Genomic DNA, 16,352 nt, shown 5'->3' with positions numbered 1-16,352 from the left:
ATGAGCCCGAATTACATGCCGTCAGTTGTCACAAGTCCTATTTATCAAGGGGAAACTGTCCGTGAGAGCCATACGGTGGTTCAGGGGCTGTTTTGAATTTTTGACCCTAAAACGCCCTTTTTTGACTAAGTTGAAGGCGTTTTCGGGTCTAACTCCAAGCCTACGCATCCTAATTACATTCCGTCAATTGTCACAAGTCCTATTTGTCAAAGGGAAACTGTCCGTGACAGCCACACGATGGTTTTGGGACTATTTTGAATTTTCGACCCCGAAACGCCTTTTTTTGACTAAGTTTAAGGCAATTTCGAGTTTAGCTCCAACCCTACGCGTCCTAATTACATTCTAACAGTCGTCACAAGTCCTATTTGTCAAGGGGAAGCTGTCCATGAGATCCACACGGTGGTTCGGGGGCTATTTTGGATTTTCGCCCCCGAAACGCCGTCTTTCGACTAAGTTTAAGTCATTTTCGGGTCTAACTCCAAGCCTACACGTCCTAATTACATTCCGATAGTTGTCACAAATCCTATTTGTCAAGGGGAAACTATTCGTGAGATCCACATGGTGGTTTGGGGGCTATTTTGAATTTTTGCCCTCGGAACGCCCTTCTTTCGACTAAGTTTAAGGTGTATTCGGCTCTAACTCCCAACCTATGGGTTCGAATTGCATGCCATCAGTTGTCACAAGTCCTATTTGTCAAGGGGAAGCTGTCCGTGAGAGCTACACGGTGGTTCAGGGGCTGTTTTGAATTTTCGACCCTAAAACGCCCTTTTTCAATCAAGTTTAAGGCGTTTTCGGGTCTAACTCCAAGCCTACGCGTCCTAATTACATTCCGTCAGTTGTCACAAGTCCTATTTGTCAAGGGGAAGCTGTCCATGAGAGCCACACGGTGGTTCGGGGGTTGTTTTCAATTTTTGCCCCTGGAATGCCCTCTTTCAACCAAGTTTAAGGCGTATTCGGCTCTAACTCCAAACCTATAGGTCCGAATTACATGCCGTCAGTTGTCACAAGTCCTATTTGTCAAAGGGAAGCTAGTTTATGGGTTCGTATCAGATTTCATAGCACAAAAGGTTTTTATTGCAATTATGACTTACAGTCTTTCGCATAACTGGATCATGATAGTGAAGTTGCAAACTATTTTCATGGGTCCCATCTAAAATTAAATTGTAGTCATCGCTGGATAGTTGGCAATCATTGAACAGTCAAGATAGATGACCTTTCACTAGAAATGATGAAAGAAAAAATGAAAGTTTTAACTGGAGTTCTTAACCTACTGGTTACAAATCATGGAGTGCAGAAAGTCAAATTCATTAGAGATGCTGCTACAACCACTAGTTGTCTTCCTTTCTCATTTTACTTTTCTCTTTTGAAAAATCTATCCAGGAAAAAAAAAATAGTAATAGTAATAAAAAGAGAATTTATATGCAAATTGATAATGCCAAAAATGAAAATTAAATAGTTTAACAGATTATTGTTTTACCTCTATCCATACGTCAAAAACACTTTTTGAGGTGTCCTTCCGGCCAACCATCTGAGAACTGATCTCCAACTAAGAACCAATAAACCATGCAAATTATATTAGCAGGAGATCAATCAAGAGAATAAACATGTATCAAGAAAAATCCCAAGAAACTTTTCATGAGAAAGACTTGATCTTCGCCGAATGGTATTCTTTCTTTAAGTGTCAATTACCATTTGAATGCTTCTTCCGTATTTTTGTTATCTTTCTATATAACTACTAGCCTTTTTATTCAAAAAACCTTCAAGGAGGGAAGAAAAATTTATTCACAAGGTTGATACGCCTTTCTGGAGGAGCTATTACTCACCGGTATACTCTGCAAGTGCAGTAAGTGCAATGGAACTTGCCTTTAGTCCTTCTTTGTTACATATATACTTGAGCCTACAATAACCATTTTTCAACAAATCAGGCTGCATAATTGCAATCACAAAAAGGTGACAGTTCAAATACAGTAGGGTACAATCATTAAAAATACACCCAAGCAGTGATCAATAGACATGTTCAGACCACACCCTCCATGCCTCTTCCCAACCCGACCGCCTCTCCAACTATGAAGTACACGCACAACACTCCCTGGCTGCACCCAAACCATGCTAAACATAGATGGAGCTAGTAACTATAATTGCATTACAATCCATTTTTTAAAAAAATATATACAGATATATATATATATTACAGAAGTATATTCGGGCTCAAAATCTGATATCAAGATTTATTTTAGTATTTTGTGTGTGTGTGTGCGCGTGCGTGTGTGTTGGGGGGTGGTTTGAGGGGGCAATTTTTCTAATCATAATAACTCACACACCACAACCATATGTTGCTAAAGAAGTCTAAACCCATTCAATACCTCGAAAGGGCCGCACCCAAAAGTCAAAGCATCTCTGAACAGTAAGTAATGTATATGAAAATTTAGATAGCCTGACCTTTCACCTGCACATACAATTAAAACTACAAACAGCCTAAGTTCCAAGTTAAACCTCTCAATATACTAGAAACAAGCCAACTATCCCAATTAGTTACAATAACCCACATTGTCATGCAACGGGTAACAAACAAGAAAACTCACTTAAAAAAATTAGTCATGATGATATTATTTGAATTCATCGATCCTACTTATATATTCAAGATCACCTATTCAAACTTCCAATATGGAATGGGATTGTTACACTTCCTCTAATTAGAAAGCCTAGAGGGCATAGGCCCTAGAACCTTGGGCTGAGATTGAAGCTTACGGATGCTCTCTAGGACAAGATTATGGGCAAAATCTCTTTATAAAAATTTTGACCAATTCAAATTCAGCTGACTTATTTGAATTCAAATTTTTGCCAAAATATTGGTTTTACTTTAACACTGATGCTTTCTTTGTCATTTCTTTTTCTTGTTGACCAAAATAAACAAAAAACTAAACAGTAGTGTGTTCATACCAAATAAACAAACAAATAAATAACTAGTAGATGGAATATGACAACCAAATAAATACAAACAAATAAATATTAATGAATCGAACATTGAGTCTTACATTATTAAGCTGAAGTAGTCTTGAAGGGTGCATCTGTAAACATGCATCAGTTTTGAAATCATCTTCATCTGATTCTGAAAATGATTCTGTGAAGGCAGGAATAACACGGAGAAAAGAGAATAAGCCTCGGCGACGTCGCTTCAATGAATTGCCTTCGTTAAACATTGCATGTTCTGCAACAAAATCTTCATTTTGGGATTGTGCACCGCTTGCACTCTTGGTTAGCATATCTTCTAAGTTGAGGCTAAGGCCTTCAATTGTTGCTGTTCCTCTATTTTTTTTTTTTTTTTTATAACCGATTTGGATGCATGTCAGACACATATCCAACATACCACAAGCATCTAAAAACTAACTAAGACTCCATACAAAAGAAGTTCAATTTAATATGGCAGAAATAAAGTTACTTGTTCTTTATAAAACTTCTTAAAAATAGAGGTCTTAGATGAGGTGAGAAGCACTTACCACTGACCGCCAAGGGAGCAACCACAAAGTGAGGAATATCCCGAACCTTTTCATTCTCCATCTGCAGGTACACGACAGAGTCCCAGAAATAACATATTTGTGAGCTAAAAGTTTATCTTGAAGGCAAATTGGACAAGCAACTTAAACAATGAAAGAGATGCAGTAAGGTGAGCAGTCAGTTGTAGGAGGTAAGTTTAACCTACAACTTTTTATGCTGTATAAATTCATCAGATGTGTTTTAAAGATACAACACAAACAAAATTGCATGTGAGGAGAAGCAGAAGTTCAATTTCACAGAAAGTAGAATTTCAGAGACATGCCAACACAACAAAACTGATAGATTTTGCAAGCACAATAAACCCATGTATATCAGGTCGCTCCATCAAACTCAACAAGAATATACCTTCAGTTCATGCAGATTCCAACGGTTTAGACCAGTGGATCTTGAAATAGATACAAAGGGAAGGTCAATCGCTTGTACAATCATCATACAACCATTACTGGAGCTTTCAGAACTGGTAGTTGATTCGTTTAATAATAGTACGATTTGACTTTCCTGTTTTTGACAACAAAAGGTCATATAGACAACCAGTTATGAAAATTAACGGCATAAACATGGAAACTCTTAAGATCATTACTTTATATAGACAGAGATCTACGCAGTGGTAGCCATCAGGAACGGATAACAAGACAGCTTCCAGTGAGGCATTTCCCTTCTTTACACTATTCAAATCATGCATAAAACCCCTAGCGATGCCTATGCAATTTCTGATATTTGAGAATGAATCCTCGGGTATTCTGAAAGAGATGTAATCAACAAGCCTTTGTTCATGTGTTCTATAAGTTGTGACAGCCTCAGAAGCTTCCTATAGAGGAAAAGAAAACTGTGAAGAGTAATTTACTTGTAGGGGCTAAACATAAATTACTAGGCAGGCATCACCAAGGCACAATTATGATAAAATCTAATCTCGTACCATATCGCAAATTGAACATATGGACATGCCTCTCTCAAGCTTAAACATAAATTTAGGTCGGAATGACAGATTAATGTCTGTTAAATAAACATAAATTAATGTCTGTTAACTTGTTAAATAAACATAAATTTGTTTAACAAGTTAATCTCAACCCACCTTGGAACCACAGATTAATGTCTTTTGCGTGAGAATCTATTCCAGTTTGATAGGGGGTAACACTTAAGACCGCAAAATCCAATTTACTCATAACCTCCTGAACAATTATTTGGATAAACTTTGACTCATGCATGCACATTGTGTTCAAAATAGAAACTAACCGAATTAAGCATGTCATGAACTGAGATGAGATGATAATTTTCGAGATTATTATAATTAAGAGAGTAAATTATACATCATAAAAGGTGGGGGGGAAAGGTTGTCTGCCTACTACCCCTTCCAAAACCTACAATAAGTGGGAGCCTTGAGCGCTGGGAACAAACTTTTCTTTTCTTTTTAAAAGGTCTCCATGGTTAATTTAACCCTATAACTGCACCAGAAAGATCTTTCAGGAATTTTAGCATTTGGATTGGCGAAATGTTAGTGGTAAATTGCTATAAGATTTTAGGGGTTTGTAATGGCAGTAAGACAGGCCTGGATTAACCAGTCCAAGTCCAAATCCAACCAAGTATCTCAATGTAAAAGAGAACCTGTTTTTAATATAGAGAAAGGGAGAGAGAGAGAGAAAGAAAGAAAGAGATCGACAGAGACGGAGAGACCGAGATAGACGGATCGACAGAGAGATCGACAGAGAGAGAGACCGAGATCGACGGAGATCGACAGAGAGAGACCAAGATCGACGGAGATCGACAGAGAGAGAGAGAAAAAAAAAACCTGCAACAGCGGCGGTGGTGATTTGCGACGGTGGCGTACGACGGTGGCCAGCGATGGTTGGGTGGTGAGCGGGGGTGAGGTTTGGTGGTAACTGTTCTCTGTGTGTGTGTGGATGAGAGACAGAACAGAAAAACCCTTGGTGGTAACTGTTCAGTGGTTGTCCCAATTTGTTTATGAACACTTTGAAATGTTACTCCTTTTGTGTTTATCAACACTTTGAAATGAACACTTTGAAATGTTACTCCTTTTTGTCTTTATGGACACTTTGAAATGTTACTTCTTTTGTGAAATAATTTTTTTCATAAAATTTATACCTTTTATAAAAATGAAATTTATACCTTTTGTAAAAATAAAACTTACAAAATGAAACTTTCATGAAAATGAAATTTATACCTTTTCTGAAAATTTACATTTTTTCGTGGAAATAATTACACCGTTTCTGAAAAGTTACTCCTTTTGTCAAATAATTTTTCCATAAAATTTACACTTTTTGTAAAAATGAAACTTACACCTTTTGTGAAGTTACTTACATCTTTTGTGAAATAATTTACACTAATTCTGAAAAGTTACGCTTTTTGTGAAATAATTTCTTTTATAACATTTACACCTTTTGCTAAAACTTAGACCTTTTTTGAAAATTTACACATTTTCGTGGAAGTACTTAAACATTTTTTGAAAAGTTACTTCTTTTATGAAATAATTTTTTTCATAAAATTTATACCTTTTGTAAAAATGAAATTTATACCTTTTGTAAAAATGAAACTTACAAAATGAAACTTTAATGAAAATGAAATTTATACCTTTTCTGAAAATTTACATTTTTTCGTGAAAATAATTACAACGTTTCTGAAAAGTTACTCCTTTTGTGAAATAATTTTTTCTAAAAAATTTACACTTTTTGTAAAAATGAAACTTACACCTTTTGTGAAGTTACTTACATCATTTGTGAAATAACTTACACTAATTCTGAAAAGTTACGTCTTTTGTGAAATAATTTCTTTTATAACATTTACACCTTTTGCTTAAACTTAGACTTTTTTTGAAAATTTACACCTTTTCGTGGCAGTATTTAAACATTTTTTGAAAAGTTACTTCTTTTGTGAAATAATTTTTTTATAAAATTTACACTTTTAGTGGAACTTAAGTAAAATGAGTAACTTTGTGAAACTTACACCTTTTTTGTAAACTTTTATGAAAAAAATTATTTTATAAAAGGAGTAACTTTTCAAAAAAGGTGTAACTATTTCCACGAAGGGGTGTAAATTTTCAAAAAAATATGTACTAAGGCATAAATTTTATGAAAGAAATTATTTCACAAAAGATGTAACTTATCAGAAATAGTGTAAGTTATTTCATAGAATATGTAAGTAGCTTCACAAAAGGTATAAGTTTCGTTTTCACGAAAGGTGTAAGTTCCAATATAATGGGTAAATCTTATGAAAAAAATTATTTCATAAAAGGAGTAACTTTTCAAAAAATGTGTAACTATTTCCACGAAGGGGTGTAATGTTAAGGTGCTGTTTGATAACACTTACGTTTTCAGTTTTCTGTTTATATTTACAAAAATTTAAAAAACTCAAATAAAAACTTGTTTGGTAAAATTTTTGATTTATAAATCAGTGGTTTCAGTTTATAAATTTAGCCAAAAAATGAAAACACAAAAAATGTGTTTCCGTTTTGAGTTTTGAGTTTTTTTTTTTTACCACCCAACACTAGCCACCACCCGCCACTATTTTCCACCATTGTCTTCCGCCACCACCACCCACCCCCCACCACCACTTGCCACACCACTCACCACCCACCATCCACTACCCGCCACCACCACCAACCAGCCACCACCCGCGCACCAGCCACCTGCCACCCACTCGTCACCACCACCCACCCCTCGCCACCACCACCCACCACCCACCTGCCATCCACTCGCCACCACCCACCACCACCACCACCACCACCATCCACCACTTACTTGCCACCACCACTCGCCACCTATTTGCCAACACCACCCACCACCACCACCCACCTGCCGCCACCACCCACCTGCCACCACCCACCACCACCACCACCACCACACACTCGCTACCACCTACCACCTACCACCCGCCACCGTCACCCACCGCCACCACCACCATCCGCCACCTACCCGCCACCACCCACCACAACCAGCCATCCGCTACCCACTTGCCACCACCACCCACTCATTACCACCCACCACCTGGCACTGTCACCTACCCATCCGCCACCACCCACTCCTTGCCACCACCGCCACCGCCACCACCACCCACCAGCCATCCGCCCGTCACCACCCACCTGCCACCACTACCACCACCCACCCGCCACCACCACCCACCACCACCACCCACTCGCTACCACCTACCACTCGCCACCGTCACCCACCCACCCACCACCACCACCACTCACCACCTACCCGTCACCACCCACCACTCGCCGCCACCACCCACTCGCTACAACCCACCACCCGCCATCGTTACCCACCCACCCACCACCACCACCGCTCACCTGCCACCACCCACCACCACCAGCTACCCACCGCCCACCGTCACCACTTTCCACCACCGTCTTCCGCCGCCACATGCCACTACTTGCTATTTCTCACTTTCTTTTATATTTTTAAATTTTTTTAAACATTTTGTCAATTAGCAAACGCGTTTGTAGTTTATGTTTTTCCAAAAATAAACAAAAAATAAACAAAAACCAGTTTATAAAATTTTTGTAAATATAAACTGAAAACGTAAACGTTACCAAACACACCATAAATGTGTAAATTTTATGAAATAAATTATTTCACAAAAGGTGTAATTTTTCAGAAACAGTGTAAGTTATTTCACAAAAGATGTAAGTAGCTTCACAAAAGGTATAAGTTCTGTTTTCAGAAAAAAGGTGTAAGTTCTAATAAAATGTATAAATTTTATCAAAAAAATTATTTCACAAAAATAGTAACTTTTTAGAAAAGTTGTAAGTATTTTCATAAAAATGTGTAAGTTTTCAGTGTAAATTTTATAAAATAAAATTTTTCACATATGGTGTAACTTTTCAGAAAATGTATAACTTGTTTTACAAAAGATGTAAGTATTATGTGTAAGTTGTCAAAAGTTACACATTTGGTAAGTAATTTTACAAAAGGTGTAAGTTATCAGAAAAGTGTAAGTACTTTCACAAAAAAATGTAAGTTCTCACAAAAGGTGTAAATTTTCACAAAAGGCGTAAGTTTTCACAAATCACTTATGCCTTTTTCTGAAATTACTTACACCTTTTGTGAAATTATTTACACATTTTGTAACAATTTATACTTTTAGTCATATAATATATTCTTTTATTCATTTACTTAGAAAGTGACCTACTTAGCAAGTCACCAATGTGCTAGTTTTCAAATATTTTTGTATAACTCAATACATAAAAGGATGTAAAAGTAAAATAAAAAGGTGTAAGTGCCTTGCATACCATATGCAAGGCACACTTAAGAAAAGTCTTTTGACAAAATAACACTATTCATTGTCAAATTATAACAATAGCTATGCTATTTTAGCAAACTCCATTAGAGATGCTCTAAATGAGAGACCAACTTTTTATTTTTATGTTATCTTGCTAATTATCTGATGTAACTGCTAATTCATCATATTTTCTAGAATTGTTATAAAAATATCTCTTTAAGTCATTTCTATTGATTAACTTTTGTATAATTGCATAATATTTTTCTGACATTTTCTTCCCGGTACAATCTTTCTTCAATCAAACGGCTTCTAGTCAGAGTAGCAAGATTCAAAACTTGAGGCATTCACTTCTCCAAAACACCAAAAACCTACTGCAAAAACATTATGTTGGGACATTTCAACTTCTGCAAAGCCCAACCCTTGACACAAAATTAAGAAATAATGTCACTCTTGCAAGTAATTGAAATTGACAACGAGTTCAATTAATTTAATCAACATCAAATGCTCTGTTGATGGTTTGAGGGGTCCTGAACTGCAGGAAGATAAACATCCGAGGATCCCAAACGGGTACAATTGACATAATCTTGAGGTGAATGCGCTGGAACACCTGCAATTACCAATCCGATTAACCGGAGAACACGAAGAACACCCCCTTCTTTGTACTCTGGTCCCTTTGTGTATCTAATACTGAAGCTTCTAATCAGCTCCCAAAAAGCATTTATGATCTTGGGTATCACTGACAGTGGTGAAAAGTAGTTCTTGTTTGGTTCTTCTGTAACCACCTTGCCTTTGTAGAAGCTGTTGAAGTAAACACACGTCCCAAAGTGTTTAAACATAAGAGTGTTATCATCGTAAGGCAACCTAGGCACCATATCATTACAATACACAAACCTATAATACCCAACATTAAAATTTCTCAACTGCTCTTTCATATACTCCCCAAATTTCTCATCTCCAACCCTCGGCTGTCCAAAAGTATACACCCCTTCCAACCTCTCCAACAGCCACTCCTCCTCATGAAATGCCAAAACTGCTGGAAACAGTATCGCCAACGCTCCACCCAAGCTGTGACCGGTTAATATATACTTGGCTTGATTGTTTGTCCCTAAAAGCTCTCTTAGCAAGTCTCGAATGGCGTAGTAGGCCAAGTCGGGTTGGTTGTCAGCTCGTTGGACGTCTTTGGGCCAACCCGTGTGTTTTTGGAGGCCGAGAGCTTTCATGAAGCCGCCGTGGACTTTGCCTATGCCGGAGAGCTCGTACCATGAGATGTCGAAGTCGCTGCACCATGCGTCTGTGTCGAAGGTTTCGGTTCCTCGGAAGGCTACGACGACGAGTTCCGGATTGACGTTCTTGTCCCGAAGCATGAAGGCTTGTGTTGTTGCTTTGTCTTGGTACTCTGCCAATTTACATTGGATTAGGATTTAATTGATTCCTTGATTGTCGAATGAAATTGTGCACTGTTATCTAATTTATTGATTCAGTGTTTCGTTAGTGGTTTATGAAATTTGATAATAGAGACCATATATCTTGTAAGATATGTTAAGTAAAAGATTCATAAGCTCACTAAAACTCAACAATACCTCTCTAATGACTATTCAACTAGCGCAATCATTCATCATACATAAAATAAAATTTGAAATCTACCAAGAATTGTAAATATAGGGTGAATATTCATGGGTAAATCTTAGCCTTAGATTATAAATTATGGATGGTTTTCTCTCTCTTTTCGATAAATATATACGAAAAAATGGAAACAACTCTTGCAAACTCACCATTCCAAAAATCAAAGCAATCTAAGAACTCCATCTGCAGGGGCAAACAAATGATATTAGAAATTTCTATCATATAAACTCAACAAAAAGCCTCTATTTGAATTTGTACAAAAATATATGGATAGAAAAGAAAATTATAAGAAAAGATTATTTCATATACTTTTCTTACATTTTTCTTTTTCCTCTCCACAAATCCAAAAATCCAAACATGACCCACATCCATATCCAACATCTCCTCACAAAATCTCCAAATACTGTCTTGAATTTTAAATTTGTTTTTGAAAAAAGATAAAAATGAGCATCTACTTTAATTGAAAGATTGTTTAATTACCTTCCAGTGATCTGTGACAGTAGATTGGAGATAGGCTCTGTTCTCATAAGATGCTTTAGAAGCCATCATAGAGAGTGCAGCATAGTATCTGCAATCACCATGTTTGATGCTTTTATCTAACTCCACCCTCGTGTCTAGATTCCCTATAAATGACAAGAACGTTGCTGAATCTTTATCCGGCTTCACCACCCTCCCTGCAATAATTAACCCCCCTCTCCATTAGTATTTGATACTAACACAATATTTATTTTTATAAATGAAGTAAAAAATAAAAAAAATTCTTGCATAAAACTAGTACATAATCTGGCAGCAGAATAATATAACAGTGGCATTTTTACAATTAACTGTTATTCAAATGAGTTTTTTTTTTTTTTTTTGGTTATTTTTTTTCATTTTTACGTAAAAAGGAGAAAGGAAAATCATGATGAAAGTAACTTTTTTTTTATGAAAGTGAAAGATCAACTTTGGATCGAATCATCGAAAATTCTGTTTCATTTTAAGTAAATTATCTTGATCGCTTTTAAAAGGAAAATGTCTCGTAACTTAAATTTTGTGGCTCAAAAGTGGCTCAAATGACCAAAACGACGTCGTTTTGGCCATTTTTATGTTGTTCTGTACTCAAAACAACGTCGTTTTGGCCATTTGAGCCACTTTTGAGCCACAAAATTTGAGCCACAAAATTTGAGCTACGTAGCATTGTCGCTTTTAAAATTTTTAAAAATATAAGTTTTATAATTTACACATAATTATATTGGTTTTTCATTTAATGAGAATAAAAATATGAGAAATAATGCAGATGATAGAATAATATTAGAATAAATAAGATAAAATACACATTTTAATGTAAAATTGATAACAATATTATTTTTTATTTATGTAATTAATAAATCACGGATAAAAATATGACTAAATATTGTATAAATTAAGATCTTAAGATAACTTAATATAATTATGCTAAGTTTGTGAGTTTTTTTTTTTTATTAAAAAAAAAGCAGCATAATTTACCTTTTATTTTATGTTCCATGTATCTATTTTAATTACTATTAATGAATAGTAAGTGATGGCATTCAATAAATTATGTCGAAGAAGGTAGAAGTTGATTTTAAAGGTATGTCATTAAACTTAAAATGGAATTTTACGTGAAACACATGTTGTAGATATTCCCCACTTCCCTGGACAAAAACAAGCAATGGTGCTCTGCCTGTCCCTATCTTAACTTGATGATGTTGTTTTCTCGAAAGGAATAATAATAATTTCAGCAATATTAGGTATCATAAAAAAAATTATGAAAATAATTATGAAAATTTTGTGGTTCTTCAATTACATTTAGAATAAAGCACCACACATTAATTAAGATAATCTAAGGATCATAAATCTTTTATGATCATTTTCATAAAAAAAAATTTCATGATCCCTAACTTTTCTCTAATAATTTAATGGATCACTTTGAACTGTAAAGATAAATTATCTAGACAAGACACCCTTAAAAAAAAATAAGAAAACCTCAAAACCAAAAAAAAAACTTGGGTCCCGCCATCAATTATTCCCATCTTGTCTAACTAACCACTAACTTGAAATTTTGATTGGACTCTCTGTACACACAAAATTATAATATTTTGTTTAAGAAATAATATAATAAATGGTGTCTAAAGTTGATTTTTATTAAATAAAACAATAAATCTTATGTTGTTATCTTTTACAGAACAAATATTTTGACACAAGTGACTATTGAAACAATATTTCAGAAGCACTAAATAACTTCTCCACACACACCTCAGAAGCACTTGCACAGATTATATCCATAATTCTAGGTTTTTGAGATGGTTTATGTTAATATTAACACCATGCGTGTTTGATTCTCTAAAGTAATCCATATACAAAATTGATATAGACCCCCACCACCCCCCCCCACATATACGCGGGGTCAACGAGAGGAAGATTAAAAAAAAAAAGAAAAATTTAGACCAATCGATATTCACTTAGAGTAGTGAGGGTCACCCTAGTGGAGGTTTCACTCATTTTTTGATCCATATATTTGATCTGTGGTGGAGGTTGATAGTACGTCAAGTGCACATCACGTGCTATGACAATTAGAAATAAAATAGTAAAGTGGCCCACTTTCACAAATTGTTTTCAAGTATACGAAAATGAGTTGGACCCCAATGGGGGTGTTGGGGTCTTCTCCTATTGGTCAAAATTTGTTTTTTATTTTTTTTTTTATTTTTTATTTTTCTTCTTTTCCTCCATTGCCAGCCCTCCACGTGGAGGTGGGGGTGCTGGGGGTGCCTCTGTACTGGGGGTCGGAATCATGGCTCTTCAGGTATATATTCCTTTCTTTTATTTTAGGATGTAAGTTAAAAAAAAATTTAATTTTTTTTAGAAAATGTAAAAAAAATAAAGAAATAATGTGACTTAAAAAGAATTAAAAAGTTAAAAAATTAATTTTTAACCATATTGCCAAAATAGGCTATAACACCCCTCGTGCATGCTGTAGATAAGACATAATTTAATTGGTGTTAATTTTTTGATTTCTTTAATTTTTAAAAAAAAAATATTAAAAAAATAATATGACTTAAAAAGAATTAGAAAGTCAAAAAATTAATTTTTAACCTTATTTTAAAAATAGGCTATAACACTCCTGGTGCATGCTGTAGATAAAATATAATTTTATTGGTGTTAATTACGAATTATCAAGGTGTTTGGTGATGGGTCACTGTATTGGTAAGGCCAGCAATTTGTCGAATCAAAATTCGTTCTGTCTGATTATGATGTTTAGTTATGCTAAAAAATTGTGCAAGTCAGTAGTTTTACGCGATATTTATTTAGGTAGAAAATATTTTTAATTTTTTTTTTTTTTGGTGTGTGTTTAATGGTGATGGTGGTGGAGGTGGAATAAAGATAGAAGTGGAGGTAGAGATGGTGGAATGGTGGTGGGGCCACACTGACTGTGATGGGTGGTGATGGTTTTGGTGATAGTAGAGTCATAACATTGGTAAAATTTTAATTTGAAAAATGTTTTTTCCTTTTTAAAAGTAGAAAATATTTTTTTGCCTAAATAAACATATTTTTCATTGATCATAGAAAATGTTATTGTTAATTTTGGTTTTCTATTATACTAAACACCAAAAAATATGAAATATGTTTTCCAGCCAAACAAACGGAGTGTTATTTACAACCAAAATGATTCTTGGCCTATTTTGGCAATTGAATTAAAAGCTAATTTTTTTAGATCATATCACTCTACTTTTTTTTACATATTCTTTTTTAAAAAAGTAAAAAAAAAAAAAAAACTAATTTTTAACCTATCTCTCAAAATAAACCTTAATTGTGGTGCAAATTGATATTAGTTAACCTAATATAACTGTGATATTAATAAGGTGTTGTTTGACTGTATTTTAAAAGACATTTTATTGGCTAAAAACCCCATTTTGCCATGATAAACTTTAATTAATTTCGCAAAACTCATTTTTCATAACAAAACCCAATTTATCACTCTAAAATGCCATTAAAAAGCCAAACAAATTAGATTTTTTATAAATTCATTTTTTTCAAATAATTTTATTTTTAGCTAACTTTCAAACAAGGATGGATCTAGGGGCGATTACTCCTAAAAATTTGAAAAATAGCATATATTATATTAAAATTTTATAATATTTTAAAATTATAAGGATTTGCACATCCAAAACATACTTTTGCATAATTCTGGATCCTTCCAAAGAAAGCCTAACTCAAATTTATTTATTGATTTTTTAAACTGGATGTGAAAAAGTATAATACGCTTATATTTTCTTAATAAAATTTTCCTCTCTTTAAAACTATTGGATGGAAAGCCAAGTAGCCAGCTAACCATGAACTTCTTATTCTTCATGATAAAGTCAATGTCAATGAAGTTTTATGGTCAAGTCATCAGATCTCTCAGATTCAATGAACCACCCAATTTCATAAAATGTTAATTATAGTAGACTAAAATAAGAGCATATATATCTGAAAAAACAAAACAAACCTCGGAAGAAATTCAAAATCAGCACACCAAAATTGCGGTTGCTGGAGAGAAGGTTGAGCCATATCTCCACAACAGACCCGAACCATGCCAATGGCTTAGACACAGCTTGAAGAATCTTCAGAACCAAGATGGACACAACTATGAGCCATCTGTATTTGAAGCTCTGCTCAGTCCCAGCAGGGCACTCAATGAATTTCCTCTTGGCTAAGTCACTGTTGAACAAGACTCGAATGAGATCAATGAGACTTGCTTGTTCTTGAGACAGCAACATGTAGTTTTTGGAGAAACTCCTGTCATAAGCTGCCTTGGTCTCCATCGATCGGGTCGAGAAGGAGAGGAGATTGGAGGGGGGGTTTGGAGTTTTTGTTGTTTTGGTTCAAATTTAGAACTGTGTGTGAATGTATATATGTAGGGAGGCTTAAGCAGGTTATTATATTAGCTGCTCAAGAAAAAGAATATTTTCAGTGCAGTAATCTTTATCAGCTGTGGTGGCTTCTTGATTATTATTATGACTTAAATCAAAAGTCCACTAATGAAGTGGGGTCTTTAGCATTATTAAAAGAAAAAATGTTCTTTTTTAAGAGATTACTTTTTTTTTTTTTTATATATATATATATACTAGATACATCAGTCATAGATTTTCTTAATTTTATGTCTATAATGGTAAGAAATTTTGATAATAAATTTGTTTTAAGTCATGCTGTACATCACCGCTAAAAATAAAATTAAAAAAAACAAAAAAGTTATGATGTACACATACATATACATATTTAATGATTTATATTACAAAGTGACGTGACGTTTAAATTGTTTGATATCAATTAGGGCCCACTTTATTTCACCCCATGTGTTTTAGGTTATCCTTTTACAATAATGATTCATCCCACTAAAAATATCACCACTAATAGCACTAATACATTAAAAAAGTAAAAAAAAAAAAAAAAAATACAACTCCAAGACCAAAACATCACATCATTAATGGCGAGACTCACTGCCACCTAATTAGTGGGAGCACTAATTAGTGCTCCCAAGCATTTTTCTATCCTTTTAACATTGGAAAATTATTATATAATTTTCACCTGGTTTGTAAATTAAAATACATTGTTCACTTTTTCATCTAAATTAGCAAGTTGTGAGGTTTACACATTTATGACGAGCGTAAGTTATATTTTAAAACTAAAATATCTTTTATATATCTTTAAATTTATAAAAACTTGTCTTTTTTCTTTCTCATCTCTATCATTTTTCCTTCTCTCACTATTTCTCGCCCATACAAATTCCCATTAACTAATCATCCTGTCACTCCATTTTCTCTCTCTATTACTATAAAAGTAATTTTAATTTAATTATAATATATACATATACATATAGTTATGGTGGGTTGGAAGTTAGCAATGGCAACCATGGAAGAAGATAAGCTCTAAATCAACAAAGAGGTCATTGGGGGGAAAAAAAA

At 34.5% G+C, this 16,352-nt stretch overlaps 1 protein-coding gene across 1 annotated transcript; it reads right to left on the bottom strand.

Annotated features, from left to right (window-relative positions):
* Positions 1 to 9,020: 9,020 nt before the first annotated feature.
* On the bottom strand, positions 9,021 to 15,513 carry LOC114260528 (triacylglycerol lipase OBL1). The gene is made up of 4 exons (XM_028200672.2): positions 14,897 to 15,513; positions 10,894 to 11,087; positions 10,563 to 10,596; positions 9,021 to 10,186 (listed from the first exon to the last, which is right to left on the bottom strand). Exons 1-4 carry the CDS (start codon positions 15,210 to 15,212, stop codon positions 9,288 to 9,290), a joined length of 1,443 nt encoding a protein of 480 aa, XP_028056473.2. The 5' UTR covers positions 15,213 to 15,513; the 3' UTR covers positions 9,021 to 9,287.
* Between the last annotated feature and the right edge of the window lie 839 nt (positions 15,514 to 16,352).

This window comes from Camellia sinensis, chromosome 1, assembly GCF_055761805.1.
Source record: "Camellia sinensis isolate YWXY chromosome 1, ASM5576180v1, whole genome shotgun sequence".
NCBI lineage: Eukaryota > Viridiplantae > Streptophyta > Magnoliopsida > Ericales > Theaceae > Camellia > Camellia sinensis.
Note: the sequence above shows the minus strand (reverse complement) of the source record. Positions and strands in the feature narration are given on the sequence as shown.